A 22,421-nucleotide genomic window follows, 5' to 3' on the forward strand; every position below is an offset into this window, starting at 1 on the left:
AGAACCGCATTCTCCTGCCTTCTCCCCGTAACCCCTGACTGAGAGGGTGGTGGGTGTACAGAACGAGCTGTCAGATTCTAATCAAGAATCTGTCAATCTTCGAGCTATACATGAATACAGTCAAGCAGAAAAGAACAATAGGAGAGCAACGGGCATGATACAGAGTGCTGAATATAGTTTTCAACATTCTAGAACATCGACTCCAAAGACTAAAGGGCCTGTCCCATTTACATGTCCTTGTCACGCAAATTACGCGACCCCGTGGTCGCGTTGAGGCGCACGGGCATCGTATGGCCAGTCCCACTTAGAAGCGCGGGAGGGGTATGGAGTTGTGCGGGGCCGGTCCCGACATCGCATGATGCTCCGAAATTCTTGCAGTGAACATAATCTTCGCGCGCCAACGGCCTGTTGCGGAACTGACGGCCAAAGTGGGACAGACCAAAGACCCTGGCGCGACGCAACGTCTCACCTTCAACAGCAGCAGAAGCAAGCAAACGATTGTCGAACCGGCATGGGGCTCACGGCCGTTGCGGTCCGGATCCGCCCCCACTTCTGCTCCCAGAGCAGGTCCAAGAAAATTGAAGATAGACTCAGAATGCAGGAGTAACTCAGCGGGACCGGCAGCATCTCTGGAGAGAAGCAATGCGTGATGTTTCGGGTCAAGACCCTTCTTTCAGGCTGAAGAAGAGTCTCGACACGAAACATCACCCATTCTTTCTCTCCAGAGATGCTGCCAGTCCCACTGAGTTACTCCTGCATTTTGCGTCCATCTTCAAATGACGTCACGCGCTCCAGACGACTGTGCGGTCGAATTAAGTCGCACTTGACTTTTGCGGCACGGTCGCGTAATTAGCGTGCCAAGGACACGAAAGTGGGACAGGCCCTTAAGTCCAATGTCAGCAATGGGGTAGTGAATCAGACAGTTCCCTAGCTTATGGAAGACCGATCAGAGGCTTTAAACAGAAGGCAAGAAGCTGTTTCCCCTATGGGTGTAAATTATAGGTTTGAGATGGATTATATCTATAGACAGGCAATGAAGGCTGCATGCTCCTTGGAACATTTAGATGTGGGTAGAGATACTGAAACCAGCACAGATTAATAATATTTGTCACACAAATAAAACACTTCAATTTCATTAGCAGATAGAATGACAAAAGTGGTAACTTTGTCTAACAAAGGATTAAGCTTCATTGTTCCTTGTACAATGTAATTTTACATAATGGAAAGGATGTTGGGAAATGAGTTAAAATGATCCTAAAAAAAATGTATACTGGTCAAGGAAGGTTGAAAAGGCTTGAAGCTCTCAGAGATTGCTGAGAAGTTTTCATTGCTAGATCTGTGAGCTTTCCGTTCTTCTTATCGAGTCCACACACAAGATTAGAGGTTTTTAAGAAGGAACTGCAATTGCTGGAAAATTGAAGGTAGGCAAAAGTGCTGGAGAAACTCAGCGGGTGCAGCAGCATCTATGGAGCGAAGGAAATATGCAACGTTGCCTATTTCCTTTGCTCCATAAATGCTGCCGCACCCACTGAGTTTCTCCAGCACTTTTGTCTACACAAGATTATAGTTGTCCAGCCAGAGCTGAACACACTTCTCGGCATCTGCATACAATGGTGTCTGTCTTGTCGCTTCATGTGCGTGGTGGTGGAAAGATTGGTGGAAACAGGGCCGCCACGTGAACGCTCTTTCCATGACCCCAGCTTTCAGTTAAAACATAGTGACGTGGCCTATGTCTGTACGGAGTTTGCACGTTCTCCCTGTGACCGCGTGGATTTTCTCCCGGTGCTCCGGTTTCCCTCCCACACTCCAAAGACGTGCAGGTGTGTAGGTTAATTGGCTTTGGTGAAATTATAAATTGTCCCTAGTGCTCGGTAGGCGGCGCGACCTTCGTCAGCAGTGGCCTCTGCAGTCTGTCTGTATTTTTATTATTTTTGTCTCGTTTCTATGTAGTTTTTATTATTATTTTTTTGTCGGGGTATGGGGGGGGGGGGGGGGGGGGGGGGTAACTTTAAAATCTTTCCCCTGCACGGGAGAACGGACCTTTTCTTGTCGGGTTCGCGTTGTCGTTGGGGCTGCAACGTGGAGCGGCCTCCAACAGGAACGACCTGGGGCTCCAGTTGCGGAGCTGCGGTCCTACTCACCGTCGCGGAGCTGGCCGAGTCCGGAGCGGGTGAAGCTGTGGTGGAGCGCTGCTGCGACCCGACCCCAGAGATTCGGATGCTACAACCGCGGGTCTGGCGGACGGCAACACCGCAAGCCCGCGGGTCCCTGGTGGGAGACCGCTTTTCGGGGCTTCCGCAACGTCGACTTCTCCCGCCCGAGTTGCGGGGTTGAAGAGCACCTGGAGCGGGGCCTTACATCACCGCCCCACGCGGCTTGGAATGGCCGCGGGACTTTGCGAGCGCCCGCCGGGGCTCTAACACCAGGACCCGGTGCGCGACCTTGCATCACCCGGCGTGGCTTTAATGGCCGCGGGACAATCACCATCGCCCGCCGGGGGCTTTGACTTTGACTCTGAGGGGGGGGGGGAGTGCAGTGGAGAGATACGGTTTTTTTTGCCTTCCATCACAGCGATGTGATGGATGTATGTGTAAATTGTGTTGTGTCTGGGGTCTTTTTCGTTTTGTAATTTATGGCTGCAGAAACGACATTTCGTTTGGACCTCAACGGGGTCCAAATGACAAATAAATTGTATTGTATTGTGTGGGATAATGTGGGGATCGCTGGGCCGAAGGGCTTGTTTCCCTGTTGTGATTTTGCCCACGGTGATTATAACTGGCAAACTGGATGGTGAACTTATGAAGAATTAAATTTGCCCAATTTTAAACCCAATTGGCGATGTGTCATTTTTATTTTGTCTCTAGTCTGGAGGATTTTGATGTAGAAGAGGAAGACGAAGAAGCTGTTATTGAACAAAGACGGAAAGAAAGACAGGCGATTGTTCAGGTACGGTTCCGGGATTTCAATTCTTGTTTGAAATAGAATATCATTGAATTATCTAATGAGCCATGAATGAAACTTATAAACGCAAGACTTGTAACAATGTGTACGCTGTAGTATTGTACGTTTTCAGGTGTAGAGGTTAGGCCTGTTTGCATAGAGACAAACAGGCCCTTCAGCCCACAATTTCCTGTGCTGAACGTATGCCAAGCTAAACTAATCTCATCTGCCTGCCCATGATCCACACCCTTCATTCGCTGCATATCCGTTTACCCATGTAAAAGCCTCTTCAACTGCACTATCGCATCTGCCTTCTCCTCCTCTGGCAGCGGGTTTCTGGCACTTACCATCCTCCGTGAAAAGATAAACTTGTACCGCTCATCTCCTTTAAACCTTAGGGACATGAGAACCGCAGATGCTGTTTTACAAAAAGGGACAAAGTGCTGGAGTAATTCAGCAAGCCAACCTGCATCTCTGGAGAACAGGGATAAGTCCCGTTTCAGATCGGGACTTTCTTCAGACTGACTCAGGATGAAGAAGGGTTCTGACCCGAAACGTCACCTATCCCTGTTCTCCACAGATGCTGCCTGACCCACTGAGTTACTCCAGCACTCTGTGAAACGTCACCCATCCCTGTTCTCCAGAGATGCTGCCTGACCCGCTGAGTTACTCCAGCCCTCTGTGAAACGTCACCTATCCATGTTCTCCAGAGATGCTGCCTGACCCGCTGAGTTACTCCAGCACTCTGTGAAACGTCACCCATCCCTGTTCTCCAGAGATGCTGCCTGACCTGCTGAGTTACTCCAGCACTCTGTGAAACGTCACCTATCCCTGTTCTCCACAGATGCTGCCTGACCCGCTGAGTTACTCCAGCACTCTGTGAAACGTCACCCATCCCTGTTCTCCAGAGATGCTGCCTGACCTGCTGAGTTACTCCAGCACTCTGTGAAACGTCACCTATCCCTGTTCTCCACAGATGCTGACTGACCCGCTGAGTTACTCCAGCACTCTGTGAAACGTCACCCATCCCTGTTCTCCAGAGATACTGCCTGACCTGCTGAGTTACTCCAGCACTTTGTCTTTTTTTTCCCCTTAAACTTTGCCCCTTTCATTTTATATTTATGCCCTCTAGTCTTTGACATTACACCCCTTAAGTACATTCTAATAAGTTGCTGGAAAACACAGTGGATTTTGGTCTCTTTCATTAAATGACCCCACAATTCTAAGCGCAAGACGAGAAACAAGAAAGGTATGTTCTTTTGCTCTCCACATGTGGATGAAGTGTACATTGATATTGGGGAGGGGAAGTGGCGCAGCAGTAGAGTTGCTACCTTACAGCGGCAGAGACCCGGGTTCGATCTTGACTATGGGTGCTGGGTGTATGGAGTTTGTACCTTCTCCCCGTGACCTGTGTGGGTTTTCCCTGGGTGCTTCAGTTTTCCTCCCACATCCCAAAGCCGTACAGGTTTGTAGGTAATTGGCTTCAGTGAAATTGTAAATGTCCCTCGGTGTACGGGATAGTACTATTGTACGGGTCGCCGTGGACTCGGTGGGCCAAAGGGCGATATGCAGACTACAAAATTCAGAAGGTTCAGAAGGCTTGTTTCTCTAAACTAAAGTGATATGTTAGTGCACTGTAGATTAGTATGTGGGTGAGAAATAGTGATCATTTTTCATTGAGATAACTACATGCACGGAAGCATTCAGCAGGTTTATATCTGCATCAGCCACATAAAACAGATTCTTATTCATCCTATAGGTTTTGGTGTAAATTAATTTATTTTTGAAAGTGGTGGAGGCTGGGGGAAACCATACCTCCACATGCACTGAATAAATGCTTTAAAGGTTTATTTGAGATTCCATTCAAGATTTATCTGAGCCACAGCCTCGGAATAAAAGGATGTAGCTTTATAAAGATGAGCAGTCATTTCTTTAGTCAGAGAGTAGTGAATCTGTGGAATTAATTGCCAGAGAAGGCTGTGGAGGCCAAATCAATGGATATTTTAATGGCGGAAATGGACAGTTTCTTGATTAGTTTGGGGGAAGTCCAGAACCAGGGGTAAGCCATTCAGAACGGAGATGAGGAACCACTTTTTAACAGAGAGTTGTGAGTGTGGAATTCTCTGCCTCAGAGGGTGGTGGAGGCTGGTTCTTTGGATACTTTCAAGAGAGAGCTAGATAGGGCTCAGGAGATATGGAGAGAAGGCAGGAATGGGGTACTGATTGGGGATGATCAGCCATGATCACATTGAATGGTGGTGCTGGCTCGAAGGGCCGAATGGCTTACTCGTGCACCTATTGTCTATTGTTTGGGTGTCAGAGTTTATGGGGAGAAGGCTGGAGAAAAGGGTTGAGAGGGAAAGATAGATCAGCCATGATTGAATGGCAGAGTAGATGTGATGGGCCGAAATGGTATAATTCTGCTCTTCTAACTTATGAACATTTGTATCAGGTTCCCATTATCCATTGTGTCAAGATTATCAGCCTGTTTATTCTTGTCTGCACCATTTTCTCAAATCTGATAATGATACGATCGTGGCATTTAAGAATTTTTTAGACGGGCACGTGGATATGCATAGTATTGCGGGATATGGATCATGCACAGGCGGATTAAATTAGTTTGTCTTGACATCATGTTTAGGTTTGAGACTCTTTGTCCCAATGAGTCCACGTTAACTGTCAATCACCTGTTCACACCCGAAAATCTGTTTCTCATCCGCTCACTATAAACGAGGGGCAATTTACAGAGGGCCATTTGACCTACAAATCCCTACGTCTTTGGGATGTGGGAGGGTAACAGAATTCTGAGGGAGAACAGCACCCGAGGTCGGGATCGAACCCTGGTCTCTGGCGCCGTGAGGCAGCGACTCTACCAGCTGTGCCACTGAGACCTCTGGACATTGTGGGCCGAAGGGCCTGGCCACCTGTTCTACTGTACCTTGTTTTGCGTCATTGTAAAAAAAAAAAATCCCGCATTTTTAATATTGCAGTATCGTTCTTGCGATATATAGATTAGAATTGGATATGAAGTCCCATGTATTCATATCTCCAGATCAATACATCAGCCCTCCTGAAATCAAGGGTCCTCTGAGATTACATCATATTTTACAATCCTCACCTCCAGAAATGAATCTGAATACTTTTGTTTGCTTTCTTATCAATTTCTTTTGCTTCAGTGAAAAAAAAATCTTACATTTGCTTACATATTAAAATAATTTCAATTTAAAACTTCTGTAGATTTAAAGTATTTTCTATAGCAACTGAATCGTGTTGGATGATGTTTTGTATATAGATGAGACACAAAAAAGATTTTCCACAGGTATGAAGTGATTGAACAAGAACCAATGACACACATTAATATTCATAAAAGGTAGTGGGTTGAACTGAAAATAATTTATCATCGGGTACGTGGACAGGAGAGGCTGTGAGGGGTATGAGCCATACGCAGGTAGATGGGACTAAATGTAGATGGAGCATCTTGCTCAGCATACGCAATTTTGGCCGGAGGGCCTGTTTCCATATTGTGTGGCTGTCTCCTTGTTTGACTGTATAACTGAATCTCAAACCTCCTCCAGCCAATTCTCTACTCAAAGAACGCTCTCTCCCTATCCGCTCTTCCCCCTCCACCCTACCCCCCCCCCACCCTTCCTCTCCTCCCTCCCATTCCATTCTCCTCCCCGCCCTCTGAGTGGGAAAAACAATCTCTCAGAGGGTGGTTTGTTTATGGAGCGATCTGCCGGAGGAGGCAGGTGCTATAAAAGGTTTAGAGGGATAGGCAAAGTGCTGAAGTAACTCAGCAGGTCAGGCAGCATCTCTGGAGAAAAAGGATGGGTGACATTTCGGGTCAGAATGTTTCAGGTTGAAGAACCGTCACCCATCCTTTCCCTCCAAAGATGCTGCCTAACCCTCTGAATTGTTCCAGCGCTTTGTGTCTATCTTTGGTATAAAGGGGCACCTGCCGATTTTATTTCTAAGGCTTAAGAGGGATCTGAACTAAATGCGGGTGGTAGGACTAGTGTAGATGGGGCATCTTGGTCGGCATGGACAAGTTGGGCCGAAGGGCCTGACTGCTGTATGACTGTAACGGGTGTTCTTTTAGAAAGGAGGTGAGGAGGAACTTCTTTAGTCAGAGGGTAGTTAATCTGTGGAACGCATTGCCACAGTGGGCTGTGGAGGTCAAGTCTGGATATTTTTACGGCAATTCTTGATTAGGACGGGTGTCAAGGGTTTAGGGGAGAAAGCAGGAAAATGGGATTAGGAGGCAGCGAACAGCCACGATTGAATGGCGGAGCGGACTAGATGGGTCGAATGGCCTAATATTTTCTACTCCTATAACTTGTGGCTCTTGCATTACAGAAATATAGACACCCAAATGAAGACAGCAACATGTCTGGGTTGTCCGAACCAAATAGTCCCCAGAGCAGCTCGCGGAGCCGCTCCCCGTCTCCCGACGACATCCTGGAGCAAGCCGCCGCCGACGTCAAGGAGTACGAGAGGGAGAACGTCGACACGTTCGAGGCCTCCGTCAACGCCAAGCGGAACCTCATGGCACTCGAGCAGAAAGAAGGTACGCTTCAGCAATTAGACCACAGTGGTGCCGATTAGACCAGAACATTTGCGGTGTGATTAGCCAGGTGTGCAGGAAAGAACTGCGGATGCTGGTTTAAATCGAAGATAGACACGAATTGCTGGAGTGACTCAGCGGGACCAGGGGACACCGTTTAAGAATAAGGAGTAAGCCATTTAGAACGGAGACGAGGAAACACTTTTTCTCACAGAGAGTGGTGAGTCTGTGGAATTCTCTGCCTTAGAGGGCGGTGGTGTCCGGTTTTCTTGATGCTTTCAAGAGAGAGCTAGATAGGGCTCTTAAAAATAGTGGAGTCAGGGGATATGGGGAGAAGGCAGGAACTGGTACTGATTGGGGATGATCAGCCATGATCACATTAAATGACGGTGCTGGCTCGAAGGGCCGAATGTCTGCACCTATTGTCTATTGGGACAGGCAGCATCTCTGGAGAGAAGGAATGGGTGACGTTTCTTTAGACTGAAGAAGGGTCTCGACCCGAAACGTCACCCATTCCTTCTCTCCAGAGATGCTGCCTGTCCCGTTCAGTTACTCCAGCATTTTGTGTCTACCCATGATAGCAGGGTTGCAGGTGACACTAAAGTGTGTTATCGCAGATGGTGAAGATGGTTGTCATAAACAGCAGCAGGTTGTCGATCTGTTGGCCAGGTGGGCTGAGGAATGGTAGATGGAATTTCATAAATGATAGGAGCAGAATCAGGCCATTTGGTCCATCGAGTCTACTCCACCAGTCAATCATGGCTGATCTGTATTTCCCTCTCAACCCCATTCTCCTGCCTTCTCCCCACAACCTCTGACACCTGTACTAGTCAATTGATGTAATTTAATACAGAGAAATGTGAGGTGTTGTATTTTGGAAATACAGGGGCAGGACGTACACAATGAATGGCAATGCTTTGGGGAGTGTGGGCAGAGGGATCTAGTATATAGTTATTTGAAAATAGCGTCACAGTAGATATGGTGGTCAAAAGGCTTTTGGCACATCAGGTGGATTATTGAGTATAGAAGTTGGGAGGTCATGCTGCAGTTATACAAGACATTAGTTTTTTTTTAAATTAATTTTAATAGAAGCAGTTGTACAAGGAATAGGCGATCGACATAACAGTTATACAATTATTGTACAGCTTCATTTTTAACGTAAGAACCTAAATTTAAAAAAAAAGGAAAAAATGAAAGAAAGAGAGAAAAAAGGAAAATGAAGAAAGAAAAGTAAATAGGAAAACGCAAGAAAAAGACCCCCTAAGCTACCAAAGAAATGCAAGAGAAAAGAAAAGAAATAAGAAAAGAAAAGATGGAGATATACCTTCTCCCCCCCCCCCTCACCCATCCCTGGCATCGGGCATAAGACATTAGTGAGGCCACGTTTGGAGTATTGTGTCCAGATTTGGTCACGGTGTGACAGGAAAAACGTTGTCATGCTGGAAAGGGTGGAGAGATTTGTGAGGGTGTTGCCAGGTCTCCAGGTCCTGAGATATAGGGAGAGGTTGAGCAGGCCAGAACTCTATTCCTCGGAGCACAGGAAGATGAGGGGCGAGGGAACAGAATAGCAACCAATTCACCATAACAATACGTCTCGTGCAGAGAATGTAAGCGGATGTAGAGGCTTGTGTTGTGCATCGTGCGGTCCGAGAGAAGAGAAAGGTGGCGCGGTGCCTCGGCGGTAGAATCGCTGCCTCACAGCGCTAGAGACCTGAGTTCAATCTTGACTACAGGTGCTGTCTGAGCGGAGTTTGTACGTTCTCCCCGGGACCGCGTGGGTTTTCTCCGAGATCTCCGGTTCCAGCCACGCTCCAAAGACGTACAGGTTTGTAGGTTTGTACAGGCTTGGTGCAGGGATCGCTGGTCTGTGCCGACTTGGTGGGGTGAAGGGCCTGTTTCCGCACTGTATCTCTAAACTAAACTGAACTAAAGCTGGTGGACTGGTGCACAGAAGGAACAAGGACCTCTCCAGGTTGGTAGCTAGTGTTCCTGAGTCTGGTGGTGCGCGCTTTCAAGCTACTGTACCTTCTGCCGGGTGGAAGCGATGAGAGGAAGGGATAACTGTGGTGGGACATCTTTGATTATCCCTGGGATGGCGGGACTGTCATACGAGGAAAGATGGAAAAGACTAGGCTTGTATTCACTGGAGTTTAGAAGGATGAGGGGATATCTTATAGAAACATATAAAATTATAAAAAGACTGGACAAGCTAGATGCAGGAAAAATGTTCCCAATGTTGGGCGAGTCCAGAACCAGGGGCCACAGTCTTAGAATAAAGGGGAGGTCATTTAAGACTGAGGTGAGAAAAAAACTTTTTCACCCAGAGAGTTGTGAATTTATGGAATTCCCTGCCACAGAGGGCAGTGGAGGCCAAGTCACTGGATGGATTTAAGAGAGAGTTAGATAGAGCTCTAGGGGCTAGTGGAGTCAAGGGATATGGGGAGAAGGCAGGCACGGGTTATTGATAGGGGACGATCAGCCATGATCACAATGAATGGCGGTGCTGGCTCGAGGGGCTGAATGGTCCCCTCCTGCACCTATTTTTCTATGTTTCTATTATGTTGGCTGCTTTCCCGAGGCAGCGTGAAGTGTGGATGGATTGGAGCCATTGAGCATGGGAAGATGGTGTATTTCTGTCTGCTTGTTTGTTGGATGGTGCTCATCTTGGTCGGGTGCAAGCGTACAAATTAAAGTTATTTTAATTTTCAATTTCTATGGTTTAATTGATTGTTGCCAATACTATTAATATATCTTGATTAGTACGGATGTCGGGGGTTATGGGGCGAAGGGAGAAGGTTATTAAAGATGTTATAGCAGCGCATTTGCAAAGCCGTGACAGGATCGGTCAAAGTCAGCATGGATTTATGATGGGGGAAATCATGCTTGACTAATCTTCAGGAATTTTTTGAGGATGTAACAAGTAGAATGGGTAAGGGAGAGCCAGTGGATGTGGTGTATCTGGAGTTTTAAAAAGCCTTTGACAGTCCCACACAAGAGATTAGTGTGCAAAATTAGAGCACATGGTATTGGGGTAGGGTTTGACATGGATAGAGAACTGGTTGGTAGACAGGAGACAAAGAGTAGGAATTAACGGGTCCTTTTCAGAATGGCAGGCAGTGACTAATGGGATACCGCAAGGCTCGGTGCTGGGGCCCCAGTTGTTTACGATATATTAACGATTCAGACGAGGGAATTAAATGTGACATCTCCAGGTTTGCAGGGTGGCAGTGTGAGCTGTGATGAGGATGCTATGAGGCTGCAGGGTGAGGTTGAGTGAGTGGATATATAATGTCGATAAATGTGAGGTAATCCACTTTGGTGGCAAGAACAGGAAGGCAGATTATTATCTGAATGGTGTCAGATTAGGAAGAGAGCAGGTGCAACGAGACCTGGGTGTCCTTGTACATCAGTCACTGAAAGTAAGCATGCAGGTACCGCAGGCAGTGAAGAAAGCTAATGGCATGTTGGCCTTCATTGTGAGAGGTTTTGAGTTTAGGAGCAAGGAGGTCCTAATGCAGTTGTTCAGGGCCCTGGTTAGACCGCACCTGGAGTATTGTGTGCAATTATGGTCTCCTAATTTGAGGAAGGACATTATTGCTATTGAGGGAGTGCAGCGTAGGTTTATGAGGTTAATTCTCGGGATGGCGGGACTGACATATGATTAAAGAATGGGTCGACTGTGTTTGTATTCACTGGAATTTAGAAGGATGTTTTCAAGAGAGTTAGATTTAGCTATTGGGGTTAAAGGAATCAAGGGATATGATCATATTAAATGGTGGTGTTGGCTCGAAGGGCTGAATGGCCGACTCCTGCACCTATTTATCTATGTTTCCAAGGCAGGAGAATGGGGTTGAGAGATAGATCAGCCATGATTGAATGGCGTAGTAGACTTGATGGGCCGAATGGCATAAATCTGCTCCTATCATGTGAACTTGTATAGGATCGTGTTTCTCATGTCCATTGATGAAGTCCATTGATGAAATGTTTATACTTTAAAGTTTTGAACAATAGTCACTGAAATGAGTTAATTATTTCATGCAGGAGCTGCTCTGAAGAAGCCAACTGTTCCAGATATGTTTACAGAATCTGATGACATGTTTGCTGCTTATTTTGATGTACGTATACTCTATCTTTATAAAGGTTGTATATTAAAGACTGTTGGTGACTTTTTAGTTTGCCGTAGAATGTGGATCATGGAAAAGCTTTTCACCGTGCCTTATTGCACGTGACAATAAACTCAACTAAACGTGGGGTCTCGATCTGAAAAATCACCTATCCATGTTCTCCAGAGATGCTGCCTGACCTGCTGAGTTACTCCAGCACTCTGTGAAACGTCACCTATCCATGCTCTCCACAGATGCTGCCTGACTCGCTGAGTTACTCCAGCACTCTGTGAACCGTCACCTATCCATGTTCTCCAGAGATGCTGCCTGACCTGCTGAGTTACTCCAGATTTTTGTGTTTATCTACAGTTTTACCAGAGATGGACACTGCGCTGGAGTAACTCTGGTGGAGGTCAGGCAGCATCTTGGAACCTTCTTCAGACCCAAAACGTCACCTATTCTTTTTCTCCAGAGAAAGTCGTTGTCACTTATTTCTATAGCAAATTTAAAAAACAACTCTCATTGGCCAAAGTGCTTTACATTGGTGGAGGTACTGACATTATACAACAGTGGTTCATAGATTAAGTACATACATAATACATACATATAGCCCTCCCTCAGAGGACGTCAAGAAAGGCTTGAGAGTAAAGATGAGTTTTAATTCTCGACTTAAAGGAGTCGATGGAGGGGACATTTCTGATGGGAAGAGGGATTCTGTTCCACAGTCTAGGAGCTGCAACAGCAAAGGCGCGGTCGCCCCTGAGCTTATGCCTAGACTGCGGGATGTTCAGTAACCCCAGGTCGGCTGATCTGTGAGGCATAGTGGGAGGCAATACAACAATATATTTTTGGGATGATGTGGGAGGCAATGCTACATGGATAGGAAAGATTTAGGGGGGTTGTGTACAAAGGAACTGTAGAGAAGGAACTGCAGATGCTGATTTCTAGAAAGATATGGGTCTACTGTATCTTGGTCAGCATGGGCAAGTTGGGCCTAAGAGCCTGTTCCCGTGCTGTATGACTATTATATTTGGATTTTCTAAAAGGAGACCTTGTTCTTCAAATTCAAGAGAGACAAGAGACATTTATTTGTCACATGTACCAACTGGTACAGTGAAATGTGTGGTCTCCATACAGCCATACGATTAAAAAAGAGCACAGAACACGATAGTCTTTAACATAGACATCCCCACACAGCGGAACCAAAGTTTCCCACTGAGAGGGAAGGCATCAAAGTTCAGGCATCCTCCTCTGTCGTCCTCTGTTGTTCACCTGTAGTTCAGGTCCACCACCAGATTTCTGGCAACTGGCAGTTGAGCATCTCCTTTAATCTGGAATCTACATGAGATTCCACCCACGCTTCAAAATAAAGTACCCCACCTATCCATGTTCTCCACAGATGCTGCCTAACCTGCAGAGTTGCTCCAGCACTCTGTGAAACGTCACCTATCCACGTTCTCCAGAGATGCTGCCTGACCCGCTGAGTTACTCCAGCACTCTGTGAAACGTCACCTATCCATGTTCTCCACAGATGCTGCCTGACCCGTCATTATTTGTAAACCTGTAGCTCCTTGTGTATCTAGAAAAGTGCAACGCGGGATCGGGTGCTTCAGCCTACAATGTCTGTTTCCAACATAATACCAAGATAAACTGACTCCTCTGCCCGCACATGATCCACTCCCCGCATGTCAAGTGAAGTCAAGTCAAGTTTTATTCGTCACTGGCACATAAGGTGCAGTGAAATGAATTTGCCAGCAGCGATCCATGTGCCTATCTAAAATCATCTTAAATCCCACTATCATACCTGCCTCCACCACCACCCCTGGCAGCGCGTTCCAGGCACCCACCACCCTCTGTGTTAAAAAAACCTGCCCCGCACATCTCCTTAAAACTCTGCTCTTCTCAGCTTAAAGCCATGCCCTCTTGTCATTGATGTTTCCACCCTGAGGGGACTAGGTGTCTGACTTGTTTTTTACTGCAAATGCATATAATAAAAAAATTGCAATGCTGTTTTATGACAGTCATTTTTTTAATCAATTGGTTGTTATTGTTTCAAATATATGTTGACTGTTTTGCTTACTGGCTCTTTACACACAGGATATTGTTTATTGTTAATATACATATTTAGAAATCTGGTCTGTGCATTTGTTTCCAGAGTGCCCATTTGAGAGCGGCAGGCTTTGGGAAGGATTTCAAAGAAAATCCCAATCTCAGGGATAACTGGACCGACGCAGAAGGATATTATAGTGAGTATTTGTGTATACAGTGTGTACAATGAGTTCTTGTGTATGTGACGCCTTCCTGATTTACTCGTCGGAAGAAATGCAAGGCGATAGCCACAAACGGCTGGGGTAACTCAGCGGGACAGGCAGCATCTCTGGAGAGAAGGAATAGGTGACATTTCGGATCGAGACCCTTCTTCGGAAGAAATGCAGCCAGCAGAGTTTCAACGGTGGTGCAGCAGTAGAGTTGCTGACTCACAGCACCAGAGACCCGGGTTCGATCATGACCTCGGGTGCTGTCTGAGTGCCGTATGCACGTTCTCCCTGTTTGCTCCGGGTGCTCTGGTTTTCTGGTAAATTGCTGGTTTGTAGGGAATGGATGGGAAAGTGGGATAACATACAACCCCGTGTGAACAATTAATGGTTGGCATGGCCTCGTTGGGCTGAAGGGCCTGTTTCCACGCTGTATCTTTCAATTCAATTTCATTTGTCAGTTTCACCTCAAAGCCTTTAACTATCGAATGGCATGGGAAGGTTTAATATAAAGGTGTATCCTGTACTTTAACCACATAATCAGGTCTGTTGCTTCATACCTTGGACGTTCTGAACTGGTTGAGGGTTAAGGAGACGTACAGAACGGAAACAGGCCCTTCGGCACTACTCATCCATGCTGAGCAAGATGTCCCATTGGCTCATATCCCTGGTGTTTCTATATATATGGATGATCAGCCATGATCATATTGAATGGCGGTGCTGGCTCGAAGGGCTGAATGGCCTTTTCCTGCATCTATTGTCTACTGTCTGTAACAATTTAAACCTTTCTTATCCATATACCTGTTCAATTTTCTTTAAGCTGTTCTTGCAGCACCAGCCTCAACTACTACCACTTGCACCTTGTTCTACATACCACAGACTATCTGAGTGAAATAGTTGCCCCTCAGGTTCCTATTAAATCTTACCCCTGTCAACTTGATTTCCCTACCCTGCGTGAAAAACTCTGCACATTCACCCTATCTGTTTCCCCCTCAGTTCAGTTGTCATGTGTACCGAGGTACAGTGAAAAGCTTTTTGTTGTGTGCTAACGTTCTTGTGCTTTGGTTAGTATATGTCTAGTAAACAACTTAATTAAGCATTACCAGAGATGGACACTGCGCTGGAGTAACTCTGGTGGGGGTCAGGCAGCATCTCGGAACCCTTCTTCAGACCCAAAACGTCACCTATTCTTTTTCTCCAGAGATGCTGCCCGACCCGCTGCGTTTCTCCAGCATTTTGTGTCCATCTTCGGCATCAACCAGCATCTGCAGTTCCTATCCTGTTATACATTAGTATAACAGATAATGCTTAATTACATTATAATGTTCATTACTTATGTTGCATTCAAAGTACTGACTGCAAGCAATTCTGAGGTATCTGGAGAGAGCGCACCAGAAATGTGGCGCATTTTGGACTCCTTTTTTAAAGAAAGTCAAGTCCTGTACCTCAGTACACGTGACAATAAACTCAACAAAACTGGACTAAATTAAACAACTAAAGTCAAGTCAAGTCACTTTTATTTCTATAGCACATTTAAAAAAGCAACTCTCGTTGGCCAAAGTGCTTTACATTGGGTGGAGGTACTAACGTTATACAACAGTGGTTCATAGATTAAGTACATACATAATACATACATATAGCCCTCCCTTAGAGGACGTCAAGAAATGCTTGAGAGTAAAGATGAGTTTTAATTCTCGACTTAAAGAAGTCGATGGAGGGGACAGTTCTGATGGGAAGAGGGATTCTGTTCCACAGTCTAGGAGCTGCAACCGCAAAGGCGTGGTCACCCCTGAGCTTATGCCTAGACCGCGGGATGTTCAGTAACCCCAGGTCGGCTGATCTGTAAGGCATAGTGGGAGGCAATACAACACTATATTTTTGGGATGATGTGCGAGGCAATGCTACATGGATAGGAAAGATTTAGGGGGGTTGTGTACAAAGGAACTGTAGACGCTGATTTCTAGAAACATATGGGTCTACTGTATCTTGGTCAGCATGGGCAAGTTGGGCCTAAGAGCCTGTTCCTGTGCTATATGACTATTATATTTGGATTTTCTAAAAGGAGGCCTTGTTCTTCAAATTCAAGAGAGACAAGAGACATTTATTTGTCACATGTACCAATTGGTCCAGTGAAATGTGTGGTCTCCATACAGCCATACGAATAAAAAAGAGCACAGAACACGATAGTCTTTAAATAGACATCCCCACACAGCGGAACCAAAGTTTCCCACTGTGAGGGAAGGCACCAAAGTTCAGGCATCCTCCTCTGTTGTTCACCTGTAGTTCAGGTCCACCACCAATTTTCTGGCAACTGGCGGTTGAGCATCTCCTTTAATCTGGAATCTACATGAGATTCCACCCACACTTCAAAATAAAGCACCCCGCCTATCCTTGTTCTCCACAGATGCTGCCTGACCCGCTGAGTTACTCCAGCACTCTGTGAAACGTCACCTATCCATGTTCTCCACAGATGCTGCCTGACCCGCTGAGTTACTCCTTCATTTTGTGTATGTTTTTTTCAGCACGTATAATATAACTGTTCAAGTTAGAATCATTGTTAATGAGTGTGTGTTTATTTTTCAGGAGTGAATATTGGGGAGGTTCTGGATAAGCGTTACAGTGTATATGGTTACACTGGGCAGGGAGTCTTCAGTAACGTTGTACGTGCCAGAGATATGGCCAGAGCCAGCCAGGAGGTGGCAGTGAAAATCATCAGAAACAACGAGCTCATGTAAGTCAACTCTCGGCTGCAGCTATTCTCCTATTGATCGGACCAGCGTGAGGTGTAAATGGAGCCAATGGAAGGGAGGTTGGTTTGTGCGATGGTCTGGGCTGCGTCCACAATTCTCTGCAATTCCTTGCGGTCTTGGATGGAGCCGTTCCTCAAACCGTGATGTATCCCGATAAAACGCTTTCTTTGGCGCATCTGTAGAAGTTTGTGAGAGTTGTTGGGGACATGCCGAACTTCCTAAGCCTTCCAAGGAAGTAGAGGCGTTGGTGTGCTTTCTTGGTCATAGCTTCAATATGGGTGGTCCAGGAGATGTTCTTGGTGATATTGACTCCTGGGAATTGGAGGTTTTCAACCATCTCTACTTCGGTGCCGTCAATGCAAACTGGGGTATGTGTACCGCTTCACTTGCAGGCTATACTAAAAGCTGGTAAATCAAGCCAGCCTAAAAGGTGCCCGTAGAGTACTATCCGATCTGTTTAAGCCCTGTCCCACTATACGAGTTCAATCAAGAGCTCTCCCGAGTTTTAAAACTCGTGGAAGCACGTAGAATGTACGTTGGAGCTCGGGACGTCTCTTTGCGGTTTGTAACGCTAACGGCAGGTACTCAAGAAACGCGGTAAGCTCGGGAAGACTCGTGAAGATATTTCAACATGTTGAAAAATGTACGCGAGAGCCCCGAGTACCGACGAGCAGCCATTACCGTAAATTTCCGAGTTCGAATCAGGGCAAACTCGGGAGAACTCTTGAATGAAGTCATACAGTGGGACAGGGCTTTTTGGAGAGCATGCAAAGCATAGCTTTTCACTGTACCACAGTACACGTGACAATAATAAACCTTAACATAAATCATTACCGGGGTCGACAGCAGCAAAGCAATGTTTCTCACGTTACTGGCGTCCAGCTTTCTCCTTCCGAGCCTAAGTAAGGTTGATTGTGTTTGTGTGACAGGCAGAAGACGGGGTTGAAGGAGCTGGAGTTCCTGAAGAAGCTGAACGATGCCGATCCAGATGACAAGTTCCACTGCCTGAGGCTCTTCAGGCATTTCTACCACAAGCAACATCTCTGCTTGGTCTTTGAACCTCTGAGGTAACTAGCTGCCGAGTAACTCTGAATGTAAATCCCCTGCGATGGACACAAGATGCTGGAGTAACTCAGCGGGACAGGCAGCATCTCTGGAGAGAAGGAACGGGTGACCTTTCGGGTGGACACTCTTCTTCAGACTGAGAGTCAGGGGAGGGGGAGATTAGAGATATGGAAAGGTAAGGTGTGAAAACTGCAGATCAAAGCAGACGATGATCGAGGAAATGTAGAATGGCTCATTGTTAGCTGAGGGGAAGGGAAGGTGACAACGAGGCATGCAAGCAGTCAAATTAATCGGAAGGAGTCAAGTCAAGAGAGTTTATTGTTGTGTGTCCCTGATAGGACAATGAAATTCTTGCTTTGCTTCAGCACAACAGAATATAGTAGGCATGAATACAGAACAGATCAGTGTGTCCATATACCACTATATAAACATATACACACATCGATAAATAAGCAGATAAAGTGCACAAAAGCAGTTAATGGTCTATTAATGTTCAGAGATTTGTTTCAGTTGAGTTTAATAGCCTGATGGCAGTGGGGAAGCAGCTATTTCTGAACCTGGACGTTGCAGTCTTCAGGCTCCTGTACCTTCTACCTGAAGGCAGCGGGGAGATGAGTGAGTGACCAGGATGGTGTGGGTCCTTGATGCTGCCAGCCTTTTTGAGGCAGCGACTGCGATAGATCCCCTCGATGGTAGGGAGGTCAGAGCCGATGATGGACTGGGTAGAGAGTCCTCCTTGACATACCGACAGTGTGCCATTCTGGTACCATGCTTTCTCGGGGAGAGTTCAGAAAGGTGAATCGAGGAATTGGCTTTCCTTTAATATGGTTACATAGAAACATAGAAATTAGGTGCAGGAGTAGGCCATTCGGCCCTTCGAGCCTGCACCGCCATTCAATATGATCATGGCTGATCATCTAACTCAGTATCCCGTACGTGCATTCTCTCCATACCCCCTGATCCCCTTAGCCACAACTGCCACATCTAACTCCCTCTTAAATATAGCCAATGAACTGGCCTCGACTACCCTCTGTGGCAGAGAGTTCCAGAGATTCACCACTCTCTGTGTGAAAACAGTTCTTCTCATCTCGGTTTTAAAGTATTTCCCCCTTATCCTTAAGCTGTGACCCCTTGTCCTGCACTTCCCTTACATCGGGAGCAATCTTCCTGCATCTAGCCTGTCCAACCCCTTAAGAATTTTGTAAGTTTCTATAAGATGGTTGGAATATTAACTTCAATGTTGGCATTATGCTTCATTAAAATCACCTCTTGTCCACAGAGAACAAGCCAGCATTCTGTTGGGTGATAAGTGTTCGGTTTTGTCCCTGTTCGATGACAAGCACAATTCCCTGGCTCTGTTTGGCTCCAGTTAATTATTTCCTCCCTCAGCTAACCCACCAAATATAAATGTTTTTCCCCTGTTTTCTTAAACTGCCAACTGCAAGCTGATTTTATGAATCTTCTTAGAGTAGACTTAGCTGTACAGTGACCCGCGGTAGAGTTGCTGCCTCACAATGCCTGAGACCCGGGTGAGGTCTGCATGGATTTGTATGTTCTCCCCGTGACCTGCATGGGTTTTCTCCGAGAACTTCGGTTTCCTCCCACACTCCAAGGACGTACAGGTTTGTAGGTTAATTGGCTTGGTGTAAATGTAAAATTGTGTGTGTAGGATAGTGTTAATGTGCAAGGATCGCTGGCCGGTGCTGGCTTGGTGGGTCGAAGGCCATGTTTCCAAAGCGTATCTCTAAACTAAACTGAACCAGACTAAAAGCATGTATTGGGCCTGTGCCACTTAGGCGATTTTTCAGGCGACTGCCTGTGACTGTCAAATTGCCGGCAGTCGCCTGAAAAACCGGCAACTGGAACGGCGACTGTCAGAGTGGAACACGCACGCACGTGGGGGACAGGGCAAGCGGGGGGAGCGCTGTCAGTGAAATTCACACAGTGCAAAGCCAATGTGATACAGACACACGCCCTGATGAACAGGAAGGATGACGCTGTAATTAAGAAGCTAAAAAGCACAGTGTACGGTAAGTCCTTTAAAAGAGGGGGGTGGGGAAGAAGGAGTGGAGCAAGATCATCTCTGACCACTCTCACCCTGGCCTCAAACTCTTTGAATCACTTCCCTCTGGAAGGCGAGTCCGGATTGCCAAAGCTGCCACAGCCAGACATAAAAACAGTTTTTATCCACGAGTAGTTGCTCTACGCAACAGCCAAAAATCTGTAGCCTCCCTTTGATCTGGTATTTTGTTGGTTCACATGTTTGATCAATGGTGCTTTATCATTAATGTTTTATTATTATTAATGTTTAGTGTTTTCTGAGTCATTTGTAACTGTCACTGTATGTCATGTTGTTACTTGTGGGTGGAGCACCAAGGCACATTCCTTGTATGTGAATACTTGGCCTATAAACTTACTTACTTTTTGACTGGAGTTGATGGTAGCCCCCCATTTAAGGTCCTTGGAGATGATGGTTCGCAGGAACTTAAAAGACTCCACAGATGTGACTGTGGTGTTGTTGATGGTGAATGGGGTGAGGGGAGCGGGAGCTCTTCTAAAGTCTACATCAATTCCACTGTCTTCAGGGCATTGAGCTCCAGGTTGTGCAGGTAGATGGGACTAGAGGAAAATAAGTGTTCGGCACGGACTTGAAGGGCCGATATGGCCCGTTTCCGTGCTGTAATTGTTATATGGTTATATGGTTGCGATGGCACCAGGACGCCAGCTGTGTCACTTCCTGTCTGCAGGCAGATTCCTCCCCATCCTGGATCAGTCCAATCAAGGTTGTGTCATCCGCAAACTTGAGAAGCTTGACAGAGGAGTCAGTGGAGGTGCAGTCGTTGGTGTAGGGAGAGTAGAGGAGAGGGGAGAGTACGCAGCCTTGCGGTGCTCCAATGCTGAGGATTTGCGGGTCCGAGATGCGCTTTCCCAACCTCACATGCTGCTTCCTGTCTGTCAGGAAGCTGGTGATCCACTGACTGAGGGGTTCAGGCACAGTCAACTCGGAAAGTTTGGAGTGTAGTAGCTCTGGCACAATGGTGTTGAATGCAGAGCTAAAATCAACAAACAAAATCCTTGCATAGGTCCCCTGGCGGTCTAGATGCTGGAGGATGAAGTGCAGGCCCAGGTTGACTGCGTCATCCACTGATCTATTGGCCAAACTGCAGAATGTCCAGCAGGGGGTTCGTGATATTTTTCAGCTTGGCCAGCCAAGCCTTTCAAGGGTCTTCATGAGTACAGAGGTCAGTGCGACAGCCTGTAGTCATTAAGACTAGTAATCCTTGCCTTTTTGGGTAATGGGACAATAGTGGATACTTTGAAGCAGGCAGGGACAGTACAGGTTTGCAGGGACTGGTTGAAAATGTCTGTGTTGTTCGGCACAGAGCTTGAGGGTAGAGGGGGTAGAGCGGTCCTGGAGATTTCCGGCTTTTCTGTCTACTGAACAGCCTCCACACCTCCTTTATTTTTATTGTTGATTATGGAGAAGTGATGTCGTGCAGCACGGAGGGTGTGGGTAATTGGGTGTGATGTGGAGAGGGGCGAGTGGGGAAGAGTCCAATCTATTCAGATTGGAGTCTTGCTTTAAGTAGGTGTGAAGTGATGATTGGGGTCAGGCTGTGAGTGGGTGTGAAGTGTAGGTTGGGGTGGGAAAGGGTCTAGTCTTTTCAGTATGGGCCAAACACGGGCAAATGTAACCATCTTAGATAGGGGGAATCTTGGTGAGCAATGATGAGTTGGGCCGAAGGGCCAGTTTCCGTGCTGTATGACTCTATGCATGCTGAGAGTCCGATCCTGATTGTAGCGTTGCAGTAGATATGGGCAAGCCAATACTCACCCACCGCATGTGCTTTGCTGTGGTTGAGTTTCCAAGAAACTTTACATGGAGCATAGAACAGTACAGCACAGGAACAGGTCCTTCGACCCACAATGTCCATGCCAACCATGGTTAATTCCCGGGATGGCGGGACTGTCATGCGGAGAGAATGGAGCGGCTGGGCTTGTACACTCTGGAGTTTAGAAGGATGACAGGGGATCTCATTGAAACATATAAGATTGTTAAGGGTTTGGACACGCTAGAGGCAGGAAACATGTTCCCGATGTTGGGGGAGTCCAGAACCAGGGGCCACAGTTTAAGAATAAGGCGCAAGCCATTTAGAACGGAGACGAGGAATTGTACAATTGTACAGATAATACAATTATTGTACAGCTTCATTTTAAACTTTTTAACCTGAAAATGAAAAAAGAACAAAGAAAGAGAACAAGAAAGGGAAAAAGTGAGAAGTGAAAAGATAGCTCAACAAAAGAACAAAGGAAAGACCCCTAAACTACCAAAGCAGTGTGACCAAAAAAAATAAAGATAAGAAAAGAGAAAAAGAAAGGTGGAGGTATACCTGCCCCTCACCCCCCTCACCCCCCCCTCGTCCACCTCACCCAGCCCGGGATCGGATTTAAATTTAAATTTGTGTTGCGCCATGCTATTGTTGTAAGAATTCGGTGAAGGTTGTCCATGTCTTGAGAAATTGATATGGTTTTTCCGCCAAGACAAGCCTAATGTTTTCCAAATGTAGTGTCTCGAACATGTTTGTGATCCACATCTTCACTGTAGGGACTGTTGTCTGTTTCCAAAATCTAAGTATTCGTTTTTTCGCCGTTATCAGGCCATAGTTAACGAAACGTCTTTGAAATTGTGTTAGCTCAGAATAGGCTTCTGACATACCTAGTGTGATCAAGTTTATGTCGGGGT

The 22,421-nt window shown here is 46.4% G+C and overlaps 1 protein-coding gene across 4 annotated transcripts in view; it reads left to right on the forward strand.

The window, feature by feature from the left end:
* Positions 1–22,421, forward strand: part of prpf4bb (pre-mRNA processing factor 4Bb) — a 71,666-nt gene that overhangs the window by 26,398 nt on the left and 22,847 nt on the right. For all 4 annotated transcript variants that reach the window (XM_055653688.1, XM_055653698.1, XM_055653712.1 and 1 more), the window contains exons 5-10: positions 2,865–2,946; positions 7,297–7,507; positions 11,546–11,619; positions 13,763–13,853; positions 16,446–16,593; positions 17,542–17,679. In XM_055653688.1, the coding sequence (XP_055509663.1) occupies positions 2,865–2,946; positions 7,297–7,507; positions 11,546–11,619; positions 13,763–13,853; positions 16,446–16,593; positions 17,542–17,679 (744 nt within the window). The remainder of the gene's footprint in view (positions 1–2,864; positions 2,947–7,296; positions 7,508–11,545; positions 11,620–13,762; positions 13,854–16,445; positions 16,594–17,541; positions 17,680–22,421) is intronic.

This window comes from Leucoraja erinacea, chromosome 2 (genome assembly GCF_028641065.1).
Source record: "Leucoraja erinacea ecotype New England chromosome 2, Leri_hhj_1, whole genome shotgun sequence".
NCBI lineage: Eukaryota > Metazoa > Chordata > Chondrichthyes > Rajiformes > Rajidae > Leucoraja > Leucoraja erinaceus.